Genomic DNA, 16,433 nt, shown 5'->3' with positions numbered 1-16,433 from the left:
GATGAAAAGCAGGGGCCCGAGGACAGATCCCTGGGGCACCCCAGTAGACAGAGGAGAAGGCTGAGAAGTGAAGGATTTTAATTGAATAAACTGAGTGCGGTCAGACAGGTATGATTTAGACCAGGCTAAGGGAGTATGAGAGAGGCCAATAGAAGCTAATCTGCTAAGAAGAATGGGGTGAGAGACGGTGTCAAAGGCTGCACTCAGATCAAGGAGAAAAGGATGGAGAGGAGACCAGAATCAGCTGCCATAAGAAGATCGTTTGTTATTTTTATAAGAGCAGTTTCGGTGCTATGCAGAGGACGGAAACCAGACTGGAACAGTTCGTAAAGGTTATTATCAGTGAGGTGTAGATGGACTTGTGAAGCAACTATTTATGTAGCAACGATATATATTTCATCTTTGTTTTCTTATTTAGGAGTGTTCGGCGCCTTCCTTAACCGCTGTGACACACTCACTGGTCTGTGCAGGCACATTAAGAGGTGTTATTATACCAGTTTTCACCAGCTGATCTGAGTGAAAGCGAGGACACGGCACACACAGTGGCTAACATCTTGTGATTAACTTATGCCAAGTTAGCTAGTTCTCCTTTTGAACCCAAGCATTAGCATAATTTACTAAATAAACTTCATGTTCAAATGTTTTCTGGGGTGAAAGGAGCCGTTTTCCCATATAATGCAACACAGTCTATGGACTACGTCTGCAACCATAAAAGCTACTGGTGGCCATTAAAGATAAAGGATGTTTAAGGCACTTTTTAAACACTATGATTAGTAGCATTGTGATAGTGGAAGAACTAAAAGAAAATTAGTCCCAGTAAGGGGCTTCCACAGAGTCACAGCCATGATTAGATTACAGGTTCCTAAGGAAGTAAGTCCACAAACCCACAAAGAAAAAGTGGATCAGATGGTCCTCAAAATGGACCAAGAGGTTTCCTCACTGAGAGACAAAAAAGAACTAGATCACAGATACATGACTAAAGAAAGAATACAAGATGAAATACTTGGATAGGCTAAGACATGCAGAACAGAAAGAGAAGTGGGGTGGGGGGTGGGTATTTAAGCCTTGGGAGTTGTAGCTATGGAGCTGGAAACTTGCAGTGAATGGAGTTCACCCTATCCATTAAAAGGCAGCACTGATTTCTTCAGAGACATGCTCCACCCTCTGGTTTGCATCTTTGTGGTGAGGGATTCAAATTGCAACAAGATAATGAGCATAAACGCACCACAATGTTAACATGCGAAGACCAAAGTGCAGGGCAACAATGTCAGCGCGTGCTGCCCATTAGTCTAGCGACATTTAACACTGTGTCTGTGTGTATTTGCTGCCAAAACAGGCCTGACTTATCGAGGCATCAACTCCACTAGATCCCTAAGGTGTGCTGTGTTACCTGTCACCAACATGTTAGCAACAGATCCTTTGAATCCTGTAAGTTGGGAGGTGGGGCATCCATGGACTGGACTTGTTTGTCCAGCGCATTCCACAGACGCTTATTTGGACTGAAATCTGTAGAATATGGAGGACAAGTCAACACCTGAAATGCAGATTTTTCTTCCTCAAAGCATTCTGGAACCATGTTTGTTTTGTTGCAGTACGCATTGTCCCACTGAAAAACGCCACACCCACCAGGGAAGGCAAAAGGATGTGCGTGGTCTACAATACATTGGTAGAAGCTGTGTGTCAAAGTGACATCCACATGAATGGCAGGACCCAAAGTTTCCCAGCACCCAACACGTGGTAATGCACACACTTGACCATCCACGTGATGAAAAATAAAACATGATTCATCAGACCAGGCCACTTTCTTCCACTGGGCGATCAGGGCGATCGTGGCTCAAAGAGTTGGCAGTTCGTCTTGTAACCGGAAGGTTGCCGGTTCGAGCCCCGGCTCCGACAGTCTCGGTTGTTGTGTCCTTGGGCAAGACACTTCACCTGCCCCCTACTGGTGTTGGCCAGAGGGTGCGATATGGCAGCCTCGCTTCTGTCAGTCTGCCCCAGGGCAGCTGTGGCTACAACTGTAGCTGCCTCCACCAGTGAGTGAGAGTGAATGAACAGTGGAATTGTAAAGGGCTTTGGGTGCCTTGAAAAGTAAGTGAATCGGTTTGGCTGAGATTAAAGTTATAGGTTTTACACAGCTGAATAAATGTTAAAAGTGTGAGATGCGCGAGAATTTACTCCGGTGTGCTGTTATATTTTAGATAGCAAGGAGCAGACGGCTGAGTTTATTAAACTCCACTGAAACAATCTGCAAACTTCATTAAAATTTAATAAACTATCATCTTGTCTTTAGTTAGCACATACCTTAAACACTTAAAGCTGTAAGCTAATGATAGTTATATAAGAGCAGATGCTGCTGGTGCAATAAGCTGTACGCTGTACGTCCAATGGATGCATGATCTGATTAGTCGACTAATCGCAAAAATAATCGGTGACTAGTCGACTATCAAAATAATCGTTTGTGGCAGCCCTAGTCAGCACGGGCACCCCGACTGGTCTGTAGCTATACAGCCCCCTGCACAACAGAGTGTGCTGCACTGTGTATTCAGACACCGTTCTATCAGAACCAACATTAACTTCTTGAGTATTTGAGCTACTATAGGCCCACACGGGCCTGTCTTTGCTCCCCATGTGCATCAGTGAGCCTTGGTCATCCGTGACCGTGTCACTGATTCAACACTATTTCTTCCCACTGCAGACTGGGAACACCCCACAAGGGCTGCAGGTGTGTAGCTGCTCTGACCCAGTTACAAAATATTGACTTACTCCCTAATATATCTCCACCGTTAAGTTTTATAATACATGAAATTACTTTGACTCATTTACTCTGGCAGTGAATTTCAGTAAGAGCAGTACTCACAACCAAATCCAAGATGGATGTCATGGTGTCGTGACATCCATCTTGCATACGTACCAAAACAAAAAACCCTCTGCAACATATTTCAACCTTCCTTGAAGTTTCAGCAGATTACAAAACCTCACTAAGTAAGGTGATGGAGCTCTAACTTTCCATAACCAAATACAGCTTCATCCGTTGGGTCTGTCTTCTCTGTTTTTGGTGATTTTTGTGTTAAATATGACTATTTAAGGATCTGCCGCTGACAGCTGACTATGCAGAGCATGACTCCACGTGTGCGTGTGCTCATTAGAGTAAATCCCTGTTATTATTGCTGCTTAGGAAACACCAGGAGACAGACGTACAAAGACCTCTGGCAGTCTGACACACACACATGCACATGCAAATACACACTTGTATTTCCAAAACTTCATTTCAGCTTATAAAATATAATTATCTTCACCTTCAATTATAAATTCTTAACAATGAAATCTTTGAATTTACTTTATGAAAATTGCTTCATTTAATCTGTGTAAACAGATTTATGTGACTACAAAACACACACACAGACACACACACACATTCATGCACTGAGGCTGTGCACAGCGGGATTACTTTTGCACTTTAACTACTTTCAGCAGGATACCAGTGTGTCACACATCCTATTGTAGGGGCTTGACTCCTTTGTGGAGATTAAAAGCAATTCCCGTTAATGTAATCATTCCATTTAAGAATGAATACCTGGTTTAAGGTTCATTTTAAGTTAAGTCTCCAGGAAATGTCCCCTGCAGTGATGGAAACATGTCTACACGTGTAACACACTGACTCACTGATTCTCCATCTGCTTGTCTTTGATCTGAAGGAAAACCTTGAAAAGGTGATCTCACCTTTATCATGACTGTATAAAATGACACACTCATCATTGTTGTGCATTATTATACTGAGTGTATAAAAGAAGCTTGTTTTGAAGCTCTCTCATAGCGACCATCATTATCTGAATAATATTTTGCATTGTGGTGCAAACTAAACCACAACCTGTAGACAAATCAGGTGTCCGCAAAATGGCTGTGAAAAGCTCCAACGTCCACGTATTTGTGGCTCATCAGTCACAAAGCTGCTTTTATAAGCTCACTTCAAACAAACAATCAAACTGAGGAAGGATGGATGGTGTGCAGAGGCTACTGTCATGTTCGTTCATTCATTTGTTTACTCGGCTGAATGCCAGTGGGTAGGTACACAAATCAGGTTTAGTTCACTCTAGCAAAAGTTTATTCACCCTTACCTGACAAAGCCAGAGGTGAAGCAGAAAGAAACAAAAACTTTTCTTAGTTTTTCTTAGTAAATTCGGTTTTCCTGCTTCTGTCTTTCCTTCCTCTGTTTTATCACTGTCCTCTTCCTTTGCATTTTGCATTTTTCCTTCCTTTCCTTTGTCTTTTCTTTCCACCTCTCTTTCTGCTGGCATTTTCCAATCCTCTCTTCTTGTCTTTCTTTAAAAAAAACTGTCCCTAGTTTTGAAAAAGTCCTCCCTTGCCTCCCTTTTTGTTTTCTTTTCTCCCTTTTTTCCTTCTGCCGCATCTACTTGCTGTGATTTCCAGACATCCTCTTTATGTTTCTTTCTACTCTTGAGGTGGGATTTTCTTCCCCCCCAGTGATACCAGCGTAGCTACAAAAACAGCCAATCAGTCCCTTTGTCTTTTTTTTCTTTTGCCCGCCTGTCCTGTTTGGTTGTTTTGTCATCATAATTGTTGTCTAAAGGCCGAGAAAGATGCCCAGCGGATGTACTTTACCAAGTGCACCTTACTGGTCCATTTGATTGACCTTTGTTTTTATTGTTTATTTTATTTTATTTTCAGTTGTTACATACGGGACAGACATGACTGGGGGAAGGGAAATGGTGAAAAAGAGGGAGGGAAAGAAAAGCAGCAGGGAAGAGGAACGGTGAGTCCCTTTGTCTGCCTGTCAGGTGTGTGCATGTCTTTCAGGACGTTTGTGCTCTTGATTGCTCCATTCACACAAACTCAGGTGTGTTGACTTAGCCACTGAAATGCTCTGCACCCCTACAAGTGACCACATTTTAAGAAACAACGATTTCAGGACTGACATACAAAGGCCTTCACACAGTCTATCTAAATAAATCCAATTCCTGAACCTCCAATTTCATTACCACAACTGCATCTCTATTTTGAGCTCTTATTAATGACCAAGGCCCTCTGCCAATCTAATGCTGAGTACTGCATTTCTCCTGTTTGTGTCAATCTTATTTCATCAGTCACACTCACAGCCATAGGTCAGAGTAGGAACAGAAATTGAGGGCTTTAATTTCAAGCTCAGCTCCTTTTTTAACCAAAATAAAAGAAAAAAACAGCATCCATATGCCTGTTTTCACCAGCCCATATGTCAAACTCCATCAAAATATGAAACATGAAAAAAGCAAAAAAAACAAAGAAAACAAAACAAAAACTCCACGAAAACAATTCACTGACCTAAATACCGCTCACTATCATAATACTTCATAAAACTGAATTCATTTCAGGCTTCCTTCCATCCCAGAGATTTCCCCTTGACTGGCTTTGGAACACCAGCAGAACTGGAGGCAGCGGCCGGATGGAGCTCTGGGTGGTTCTGCTTCGACTGCACCCAGTCAGGCGTGGAGATGCTTTGATCGATAGAGAAAAGTCCTTTTTAACTTTGCTTCTTTGACATGGAGAAAATTTTAATTGCAGTAGTTTTAACAGTATTTATGCCAAGGCAATAGTTGTTTTTTGTTTCGTTTTTCTGTCCCTCCTTCTTCTGCTGCAGGAGGAGAGACATTTAAATATGGATCCAGGTGTTTGAATAAACACAGATGTTTTCCATGTTTCCCTCCCAGAAAACAGCAAATGAACTGGCAGGCCACAGATTTCAATGATGCTGAGTGACAACTCAAATCTCCTTGGTTCAGTTTTTGAACCAAAGAGACCAGATCCTTTTCCAAAGTGACTTTAGTAAACTCAGCTGCAGACAGAAGAGTAAAGTGCAGCAAGTGAACACAAAACACAGTAATTGTCAGGGTTCATGGGTCACTGATCCATGGTTTTCAATTTGTTTATGTGAACTGTTTATTTTCCATATGTTCACATTTCCTTTATACCAGCCTTCACCAAGCTGTGAGTCCTGGGTTTGGGTCCTATCTTCTCCACATCCATCCATCCATCCATCCATCCATCTTCTTCCGTTTATTTGAGGCTGGGTCGCAGGAGCAGCAGCCTAAGCAGAGAAGCCCAGACCTCCCTCTCCCCAGCCACCTCCTCCAGCTTGTCCAGGGGAATACCAAGGCGTTCCCAAGCCAGTTGAGAGATATAATCACTCTGCCCCGGGACCTCTTCTCAATGGGACATGCTCAGAAGACCACACCCAGGAGGCGCCCAGGAGGCATCCTTGTCAAATGCCCGAAACAGCTCAACTGGCTCCTTTCGATGCGGAGGAGCAGCGGCTCGACTCTGGCATCCAGGAGGTGAAACTGCTGAGTAGTCCAAAGTGCTGAATCTCAAGTGGCATCATTTGTGGTGTCATTAGCACCCTGAAAGTCACCTAGCCATCATGGGACTTATTAGAGCAATATAACAGTCAACATGTGGATGAATGCTAAGTGGTCTATGGCAGCCTTTCTCAAAGTGTGGTAGGCGTACCACTAGTGATACTTGGGCTCTCTCTGGTGGTACGCGGGAAATCTCCAATTTTTATTTATTTTTTTTAAGATTAAATAATATACCATTGTGGAGGTATGCAAAGACGACGCAAGAGTTCCCGAGGCTCTTCTGGGAGCCAAACAGAAAAGTCTCCCCGAGCGTGAATCCTCTATGAAGAGCAGCCTTTCCTTATCGCCAGTGGTCGTGGCAGCGGGGAGTTGGTGAGGCCAGCTCGCAATGGCAACTGGCGGATGGAGACGTGAGTGAAGAGGAATCCGCCGTGAGTGAAGAGGAATCCAACAATCAGACAGATTGTTGGGTTTTCTCTCTATTTTCGAAGGGTCTTTAACTTCCAATATAAAGGGCCTTAAGGTGACTGTTGCTGTGATTTGGCGATATGTAAATAAAATGGGATTCAATTCAAAATCATCTTTTATTCCATTTTTTTTTATTTTTGCTGGAACCCATAACTGAAATTAAAATGTAACTACGATGAAACTGCAGTTTTTGCTTCTGTAAAAGGTAAGAACGGGTATTTTACCAAAAAATGGTCTAAAACACTCAAAAACCGCCTGAAGCATCTCTACATATGTCCTTCAACTATTCTTGTAGTAGGGAGTGTCCCTGTAATTTTCATTGTTGTTTTGCATACCAGAAAAATTCTAGTTTTTTCATGATGTTTCAGCTCATTGTTCTCATTACTCACCACCTGCTTTGAATTAGTGTGCAGGGAGGAGAGCCGGAGATGTTTCAACATTTACGTAGCGTTCCCCTGTGACCATCACATGATCGCAGGCTGACACGTTGCTCTCACAATGTTTATTTAGTAGATCTTTTTTCTGGGAAGGAGACAACTAACTAATCTCTCTGAGAAAGCGAAGATGGCATGTGTCTGCAGTGTGTTGTTAGTAGTTGTACTTTACTACCTCAGCAGCTCAGTGCTTCTGTTTGAATCCTGTTTGTGTTGATCCAGCTGAATTTGACTGTAGGGAAACCAGTAGGTTCATCCACTCATACTTCACTCACTGTCTCACCTGGCAGGAACTCCCTATTCAAATGTCTCAAAGTAAAGAGTGAACAGAAGCCACACACATGCCAAAACATCAAAATGTGGCCCTTAAGGTATATAAAACAAAGAAATCAACAACTGTGCCACATTTGGCTTATGAGTGGCATGAAAGGAGATTAGATTAGGCCTTTGTGCTCTTCAAGAGTGTGTTGTCATTTTCATGCAAATACTTGCAGAAAACAAAACAGCACCATCCCCATCTCGGTTCATGGGGAAAATAATCCTGCTTTTGATTGATTCCCTTAGTATATGTATATGACAACAGCTTCATAATGGGACCTCAGTAATGAATGGTTGGCACCATGGTGACTACATCCACCTTAGTGGATGGGAACCAGGTGGCCCTTTATTTTATCATAAAGATGGGTATAAAGTTGGTGCTCACTGAAGCCCACTCAAGTTGTTCGACACACTGGAAAAAAACAGATTGGTGACATAAAGTTGATATCAGAAATACAGAAACAAATGGAGTGTAGAGAAAAAAACTGCTGCCACAAATTGCTCAGAAACTGGTTCTGTAAAGTGCAACTGTTATTGTAATAAGGGATTTTGTATTACATGCTCATATTTCTCTATTTGGTTATTTTTTGTATTTTGTTTTGTTTTATTGTCCCATGTCTGGTTTTGTTCTGGTCAATTTCTATCATTTTCCTTCTATGCTTTCCAGGCCACGTCTCCCCGGAGAGAGATTTTAATCTTAAAGGAGTTCTTGTTTAAGTGATAGTTCAATAAAATGTGAAAACAACTGTGGGTTAAACCCTCCATCAAACGGATAAATGTTCAACTCTGACCGTGTTTTTGTTCTCTTTCACTGCAAGACTTTGAGGTAGGTCAGGTTCCTTTTGTTTGATTAAAGGGTGGACGAAGTGCAGAAATATTTACTTTTCTCTTGTCTAAGATGCTAGCATGGGCAAACTACTGAGCAGTTAGCATGTCGACATTAGTGTGTAATGCTTATCCAAACCACAGACGTTTGGGGACTTGACATCATTGATACTGTTTTGATATGAAGGTTACATAGAATGAAAATATGGATAATTGTTGTGGTTACATTTTTACAGATGTATATTTTATAGTGTGGGACTATACTAAAAATGCTTTATTTGGGCCCAGGAGATTTCTTTGTTACAGTACTATAAGTGGACACTAGGATAAGGGGCAATAAAGGGAATTTCACATTATTGTGGAAAATTAGAGTGTAAGTAAAATTCAAACTTTTTGAATTTATACTAGAGTCACCTTCATTGGTGATAAAATAAAGTCCCAACACTCTCATCTTCCACCTGCACCAATCTGAACATTTGTTGACTTTGGTTGTTTTATAATGCAATAAACTAAATATGTTGGGGGTCTTGAATACAGATAGTTGAAGGCATTTTTTCATAAATGTTTTCCATTGTGTATAAGTCTGAATATGGTGACTTGCATGAAATGTCTGGAATTCCTGATGTGGACATTTTAAAATCCGAGTTAATGAAGCCTTCTGGTAAATGGACTGATTCTTATATAGCGCCTTTCTACTCTCCCGAAGTACGCAAAGCACTCTACACAACATGCCACATTCACCCAGTCACACCAACACTTCCCTCTAAGCTTTTAGCTTCCTAGCTAACATTCATACTGGATGAATCGGAGAGCAACTTAGGGTTTGCATCTTGTCCAAGGATACTTGGCATGCAGACTGGAGGAGCCAGGGATCAAACCACTAACCTTTTGATCAGTAGATGACCTCCTCTTCTAGGGGTGCAACAATACATGTATCAGTATTGAACCGTTCGATACAGTGCTTTTGGTTCGGTATGCATATGTATCGAACAATACAACATTTTCAATTTATTTTATCAACTTTTCTTCTGACGATGCTGTCTGTGTTGAGCGCTCAGTGGATCTGCGCTCGACTACTCCGCATTTGCCGCGTTATGGCATTAGAGTCATTTTAACGAGATTAACGCTGACAGCACTAGTGGGAACACAATGAATATGACTGCACATTTACTCCGACAGCATCCTAGTGCAAAGACAAGTGGAAGCAGACAAAAACAACAAGCACGCATGCTACAAACTTTAACCGAGTCATTTAGACAGCCGTTAGCACAGGATTCTCCTTATGATATGTTTAATATGCTGCTGAGAATATAGCCCAGAAGAAGCGTATAGTAGAGCTTTTATTTTGGAAAGAGACATTTCTCTGTAATAAACTCTCTTTTCCAAACATGAGTGATTTCTCGATCAGATAGATTTGTTTATTTTTATTATATTGTTGTTTCAGCAACATTAAATTTAAAAACTGTACTTTTGAGTTAAAATATATATTTATAATTTTAATAAATGACAAATTATAAAGGCATGAACATTTTTTTTTGCATCGAAAAAATATCGAACTGTGACACCAAAGTATGGAACCGAACCGTGAATGTTGTGTATCGTTGCACCCCTATACTCTACCCCCCTGAGCTACAGCCACCCCCCTGCTAGCTATTAAATGATAGAATGTGAATTTGGACCTGTATGAAAGGAAAGGTGCAGAGTTTACTAGAGTCCCCGGGTTCATGCTTAGACTATATGGACCATATGTGTTGGTTGGTGAAGTCCCATTCTGAAGTCTCAGTGTTGACTGCTGTTGTGTTGACTATTTCAAGCCAGAAATGACCATATTTGAATGAGAGAATAGACTGCTGCCAGCCCATAATGTTAACACTGAAACTGTAGAGTACTAATAAAATTTAAGAATTTTGCTCACCTAAACTGAATTTGCAGACAAACTGTACTTCACAGCAGGCCATGTTTGTTTCCAGAGAACTCTACCTGAATGCTTCAAATGCTTCAAAAGGCACCAGCAACACAAATATGTTATCTGACTCACTCCTGGAAAGGTAAAGCCATCAGATAATAAGCAGTTACAACTGCCTGTGCTGAAAAACCTGTCAGTTAAAAAAAATCCTGTACAGTTGAGGGATATAGATACAGATAACACCAAAACAGTATGTTGTACCAGGTTATAAACGTTCTTTTTAACACTGTAAAGCTGGACATTTTCATCTGGGACTATATGGGGATTTTCTTTTTTACACCCTGCCTCAACTACCATTGAAGAAAGTGAAGTTTTTTCTGTTGCACTTCCTACTTGGCTTCCTTTCAGCCCTGAAGATTAGAGGTAGACCCCTTACAATGTTCAAACTACCTGCCTAATTTTGTCTAGCTCCCCTTGCGAATGGGTGGGCAAAACATGACTCTTGCCTGTGACGTCACCATAATTATTAAAGGTTGACCTATAGTTTTTATTGTATTTGTTCAGATCAGTGTGGCAGTCAATGAATAAAGCTGTAAAGGTCAAGACTGAGTCAAATTCAAAGGAGTGCGTGTAAGACCATGGTACAGGAAACACACACAAACGCTGGTACATATATCTTTGTGAGGACTCTGTGACATAACACATTCTCAAGACCATAACGCAACAGTGAAAGCCTCCCTATTGTTACTGAATACTGATTCTAATCTTAACCTGAAAAACAAATCTGAACCTAAAGAAAGTTTTGACCAGACACAAAGTCCTCATAAAGCGAACATTAACAACAGCAGGGACAAATGCACAAACTGGCAATGGAAATCTCTCTTGGACATGCCGAGTATCACTTCCTTTTCCTGCCAAGCAATCAGACAGCACTGCCGCTACCCTATGCAGCATGTTTGTGTTAAAGTTTGTGCTGGAGATAGTGAAACATCAGCAATTCCAGAAGACTCTGGACAATATTAGGAAAAAGATGATCTGTTGCATTTGTTCTAGTTTCTTTACTTCAATCTTCTGTAATTTTTGAATTTTATTGAAATAACACATGTAAGAGAAAGTTAGTAAAAATCAGAAACCACTAAAACATAAAGTAATGTTTTCCTGGTTGCACTCCTCTTCTGATCTCGTCGATAACAAATGTAACATACAAGCAGAAAAGCTGGAAGGTGTGTAATGAGTGCATTAACTCTGAAGCAGCCTTCATGCACGACCATTCTCCCTGTAACTTATTAAGACTTTCGACCTACAAAGGGCTTTAGTGGACTCTAGCTGAAACCCTTTTGACAAAGACAAGATGCTTGACATACTTCATAGTCAATACTCTGTGATATGCTGCAGAAACATTTTGGTTCATAACAGGAACGCACTGATTGTTGAAATCGCTTATTGAAATATATGGTTAATGTCATTTGTGGGTTTATTTGTTTTTCTGATTAATTTCACTCATTTTCAGTACGGTGAAAAAAGTTTTTGTAGATTCAAGAACTGAGAAGAACTGTTTGACAGTGATTAAAATAGTATTTTTGCACCAACGAGGAAATTCCCACAGAGCTATTAGCTGGAAAGTGGACAGGTGGAGGACCAAAGAAGTGGCAGGACTGAAGATCTATCTATAGCTGATCACACAGGAGGTGAGGGTAGGGATGTCACCGAGCCTGATACTTAGGGTAGTTCTCAACACAATAAAAACACAGTGGTGCGTGTTTGCTTCTGGCCCTAGAGTTGATCCAGTTCTACCTACTGTTTGCCGAAGCCTCTTCAAGTGGTCTCGGGCGAAGGCTGGCTGTCAGGAAGCCATTCTTAAGGAAGCAAACCAAGGCTGAGGTATGCCAGTTACTGTGACAACAACTAAACTGAACATCGGTAACAACACCTTTTAAGGACTCGTGAATCTAAATTTGAATTTTTTCAAATTGTCATCGATATGTATGGAGGACGTCAACAGGAAAGTACAACCACCATCCGCAACCATCTGTAAAACAATGTAGGCTCTGCTATGGTTTGGGGCTACGTGTCAACCAGTGGTGTTGGAGATCTTTTTCAAAACTGATGGAATTATGAACTTACTAAATAGTAGGTTGCTCAAGACTTCTGCAAAATACTATAGCTGCATCTCTTCTTCATAATAGCATGTATTTATTTATTTCAGTCTGTCCAAAAGCCTAAAACCGCCGCCCCTCAAGGGGCCTCACACCAGGACAACTAACTCTTGCAGCTGAATAATGACTTCTAGCAAATGTCTAGTCATCAACTTGCTTGCTAAAGCAACAGAAAGACAGACTTGTCAGGTCAGGCAGAGATACTGAAGGTGGTCCTGCTGGAGTGTCCCACAGGTCCAATGGTGGCTGCTGAATTTTTACGCATTTCTAGAGCATCATTAGGACTTAAATGAGCCAGCATTACTGTTGCATCAAATTTGATCAAGTATGTGAGTTAAAGTTTTAAAACAGGTTTGGCGACATCAGTAACAAATTTACTCTTGTAAGAACATTATTAACCATCTGACTTTTGAGTAGGTGGGATCTCACGGTGCCCTGGTGATAGGGATCTTAACGGGGTCTCTCATCCAGACTGTTTTGTTCATGTGTCGCCTTACAGATGTAAGGTATCACTGAGTGACCGTGGGGATTTCCTTCCCCCTGAAATAAGGTGAAAAAGGGTCCAGTTTGATACATTTAGATTCAGTGATGTGATTATGGCACTTTATAATAAAGTGTACTGTTACTGCTGTAGTGGTGATGCTAACGCTACACAAGTCCCAGAGCAGGAGGGCTGCTTTCATATTAACCTCCATCAAAGCAGACATTAAGGCCACTGATGCTGGCCATTAGAAAGTTTCTAAAAACTTCTAAACTGGCTTCACTATTCAGACCTGAAAGCAATGTCCATCCATAACATACACTCAGTGGGTGCACAATGCACCACTGTTGACCTGCACCACCTGCTTTCAGTGGGTGTCACTCATTCTCACACTGCCCAAATCAATCTAAAACCAAAAGCTTCAAAGCCTTCATTTAAAAAATATGTTCAACAAGTTCTCTCAGCACAGGACAAAGTCTGGTATGTTTTCACAAAAACACACTTTGTTTGCAGGGAAAAGCACACACACAGAAGCTTCTCCACAAAAACGAAAAATGCGCATATGTCACCTTCCTTCTTTCAAAACACTGATGAGCCTGTACACTTCTTCACCTCAGAGTCAATCTATCGTCTCTGGAGTTCTGGATAAAGCAGTTCATTGCACGGACTATTTTTCCATCACCTGTGAAACTTTGCAAATGCAAATATTGTCTTTGCTCTTTTTTCTTTAACTGCAGGCTTTCTGCATTAAAGCAGCTGCTCCTGATGCACGTAGACCTATAATAACTCCTCTGTTTCAGGCTTTTTTAATGTCTCTTTATGGATATTATTCACAATCAGTGGTGGGCAGTATATCATATATATCAGTCATATTTTAACCATAATATGACAAATAGTTCCACTACAGCGAAGAGACAAACAAGAGGTTAAATTCATGATAGTCAGAAGCATTGATGTGGATCTGAAGAGGAAACCGGCGCTGACAGCATACTCACAGTTTAATCACACTATTTAATAATCCACAACTAATTCACTTCAACAGGGCAAATATCAAAAACACAATACTTTGTGAAACATACATGTACTAGCAATGACTGCATATTTACACAATGACATCATAGTGTTGTCTTGATACATGCTCAGTCTTCCAGGTCAGCGTTTCTATATAACAGCCCTTACTGCAAACAGTAAACTGTTATTACTATATTAGACAAGGTTGAACTACACATCCTAAAAGCCAGGTACACACAACTAAGGAACAGTGTATCAGATATCAGTCCAGTCCTCTCTTAAAAAGCTGTAATGGTTATGGTGACAAGTGGCCAACAAGCTATATTATTTAATTCCATTGAATTGTGTTGCATGGTGCTCTGTGTTTTTACATGCATCAGCAGCAGTGCACCTGTTGCTATCAGGAGAGTTAGTTTGGACTTATTTCATGTCTGGTATTGCATCCTTTTTTTAAAAAAACATAAGTGCCAAATTATGGTCAGGCGAGTGAGCACTGAAATGCTCCACTCACAATACAACCCTCTCTGTTTGGTTTAAAGCTTGTAAGGAGGCTACTGCTGCTGTCAGCTCCGGTTATATTATCAGACTGAACTGAGATGAGACTAGTGCACATAAATCCGCTCAAAAGAAAAGAAAAAGAAAGAAAGAATATTTCTTCATTATTTTAACAATATTCGATCGTGGCTCAAAGAGTTGGGCGTTCGTCTTGTAATCGGAAGGTTGCCGGTTCGAGCCCCGGCTCGGACAATCTCGGTCGTTGTGTCCTTGGGCAAGACACTTCACCTACTGCCCGATGGCGCGATATGGCAGCCTCGCTTCTGTCAACCTGCTCCAGGGCAGCTGTGGCTACAACTGTAGCTGCCTCCACCAGTGTGTGAATTAATAGTGGAATTGTAAAGCGCTTTAAGAGTCTCAAAAAGCGCATATAAATGCAATCCATTGTTATTTATCTTTTTCCTGTTTTGGGTTGTTGTGCCAGTAAATATAAACCCTTTAATTTTATTTTACTTCCATGTGTTTGTTTGTTATGTTTTATTTTACAAAGTTAAGAAAACAAGATTAAAGTGGAGTCTGATGTTGTTTGATGGAAGAATGCTTCCCAGTCTCTTCCTCACAGGGACGGATAGTCAACAACTAATCATTCAACACTGTGTCGACTCAGCGCTGAGCACTGACACCTGAAGCCACGTGTCGATCTACAGAACCCAGTTTAAACTCCTCATCTTCAGGTTTTAATGAAGCTGGGGGCTTCGCTCAGGCTGTTAACGGATGTGTGCACACAGAAGTACAACGGAGGTGTTCACAGTCATTTCCACAGCGCACAAGTGCACACAGAGCACATGACAGTGACAGTACACTCACCCCAGCGTGCTGATGAAGCCGTTCACCGTGCCCTCGGCATACAGGGATACAATGTCCCCGATGTGGAGGAAGCTGGATGCAGAGTCAGACATTCTGCAGCTGATTTATTTCAACAGCGAGAGGAACCCGCAGGTAGAGCCGAGAGAGAGGAACTTTCTCCCCCCTCCTGTCCTCTCCTCTCCGTGTGTGGAAGTTCAGAAGCAGCGAAGAAAGTCAAAGTTTCCTCCTCGCATGCAGCGGCTGGAGTCCTGAGAGTTCAGGAGAACCTCCTTACATTCACCCCGCTTCAGTCCTGCCGCCTTCAAGGACTCACCGGCGGCTGCTGCTGCATGACAGCGAACTGTGGAAGAAAAACACTCTGAAGGAGCTCGCAAACTTTTTACAACAGGAGCGCCACGGGGGCCCACCGCTGATCCGTACCTGAGTCTGCTGAGAGGCCGTGCGGAGCACCGGAGGAAACATCTGTGTGGAGATCTTGCCGCAGGTTAAAGTGTTCACACAGAGGCGCAGACACGCAACGCGACCTGCTCCGTCCCTCCCTCTCAGTGTGTGTGTGTGGTGGTGGGGGTGTGCACGCTCGCGCGCTCACGCCGAAGACTCGGGTACTAAAAACCAGGAAGTGAGTTAAGGCGTTGATAAGACTGACAGACGGCTTCAAGAAATAAAAAATGCACACACACACACACACACACACACACACACACACACACACACACACACACACACACACACACACACACACACACACACACACGGGTGTAGTGAACGCAACGCGAGCTCGGAGGCCGGTGTGACGCGTGCACTGGCAGCCTGCAGGACGTGTCCGTGCGCTCCCGAGTTTAGTGACATGTAGCCAGAAACGGTTCAAATCAAAAATCGGTCAGAATATTTGATCATAAATACAGCGAGGAAAAAAGATACAGATAAACTGGACCTCTTGTGTAACTCGGTGCAGCCGCTGCATGTCAAAAAGGCTGCACAGAGTTCAGATGTTAATTTTTTATTTAAACTGTAAATGCAAGTAAAATTCAGAATCTTATCTAACATATCTAGTATAGTACAGGCTCACATTTGAACAAATAAGTAAAGCTTTATAATACATTTAGAATTCACCCGCCACTT

General features: G+C 41.8%; 1 protein-coding gene across 3 annotated transcripts in view; it reads right to left on the bottom strand.

Annotated features, from left to right (window-relative positions):
- The window catches only part of itpr3 (inositol 1,4,5-trisphosphate receptor, type 3), a 92,108-nt gene extending 76,263 nt beyond the window's left edge, over positions 1-15,845 (bottom strand). Inside the window, exon 1 of one of the 3 annotated variants that reach the window (XM_085392577.1) lies at positions 15,312-15,845. In XM_085392577.1, the coding sequence (XP_085248703.1) occupies positions 15,312-15,403 (92 nt within the window). In that variant the 5' untranslated portion in view covers positions 15,404-15,845. Of the gene's footprint in view, positions 1-4,115; positions 4,381-15,311 lie in introns of those variants that run through there. The other 2 variants (XM_085392575.1, XM_085392576.1) reach the window with 2 other exon arrangements.
- Between the last annotated feature and the right edge of the window lie 588 nt (positions 15,846-16,433).

The sequence above is a fragment of the Rhamphochromis longiceps genome, linkage group LG20, assembly GCF_057381845.1.
Source record: "Rhamphochromis longiceps isolate RC_006_pf linkage group LG20, R_longiceps_female_GT1.1, whole genome shotgun sequence".
NCBI classification, from domain to species: domain Eukaryota; kingdom Metazoa; phylum Chordata; class Actinopteri; order Cichliformes; family Cichlidae; genus Rhamphochromis; species Rhamphochromis longiceps.
This window is presented reverse-complemented; position numbering and strand designations above follow the sequence as displayed.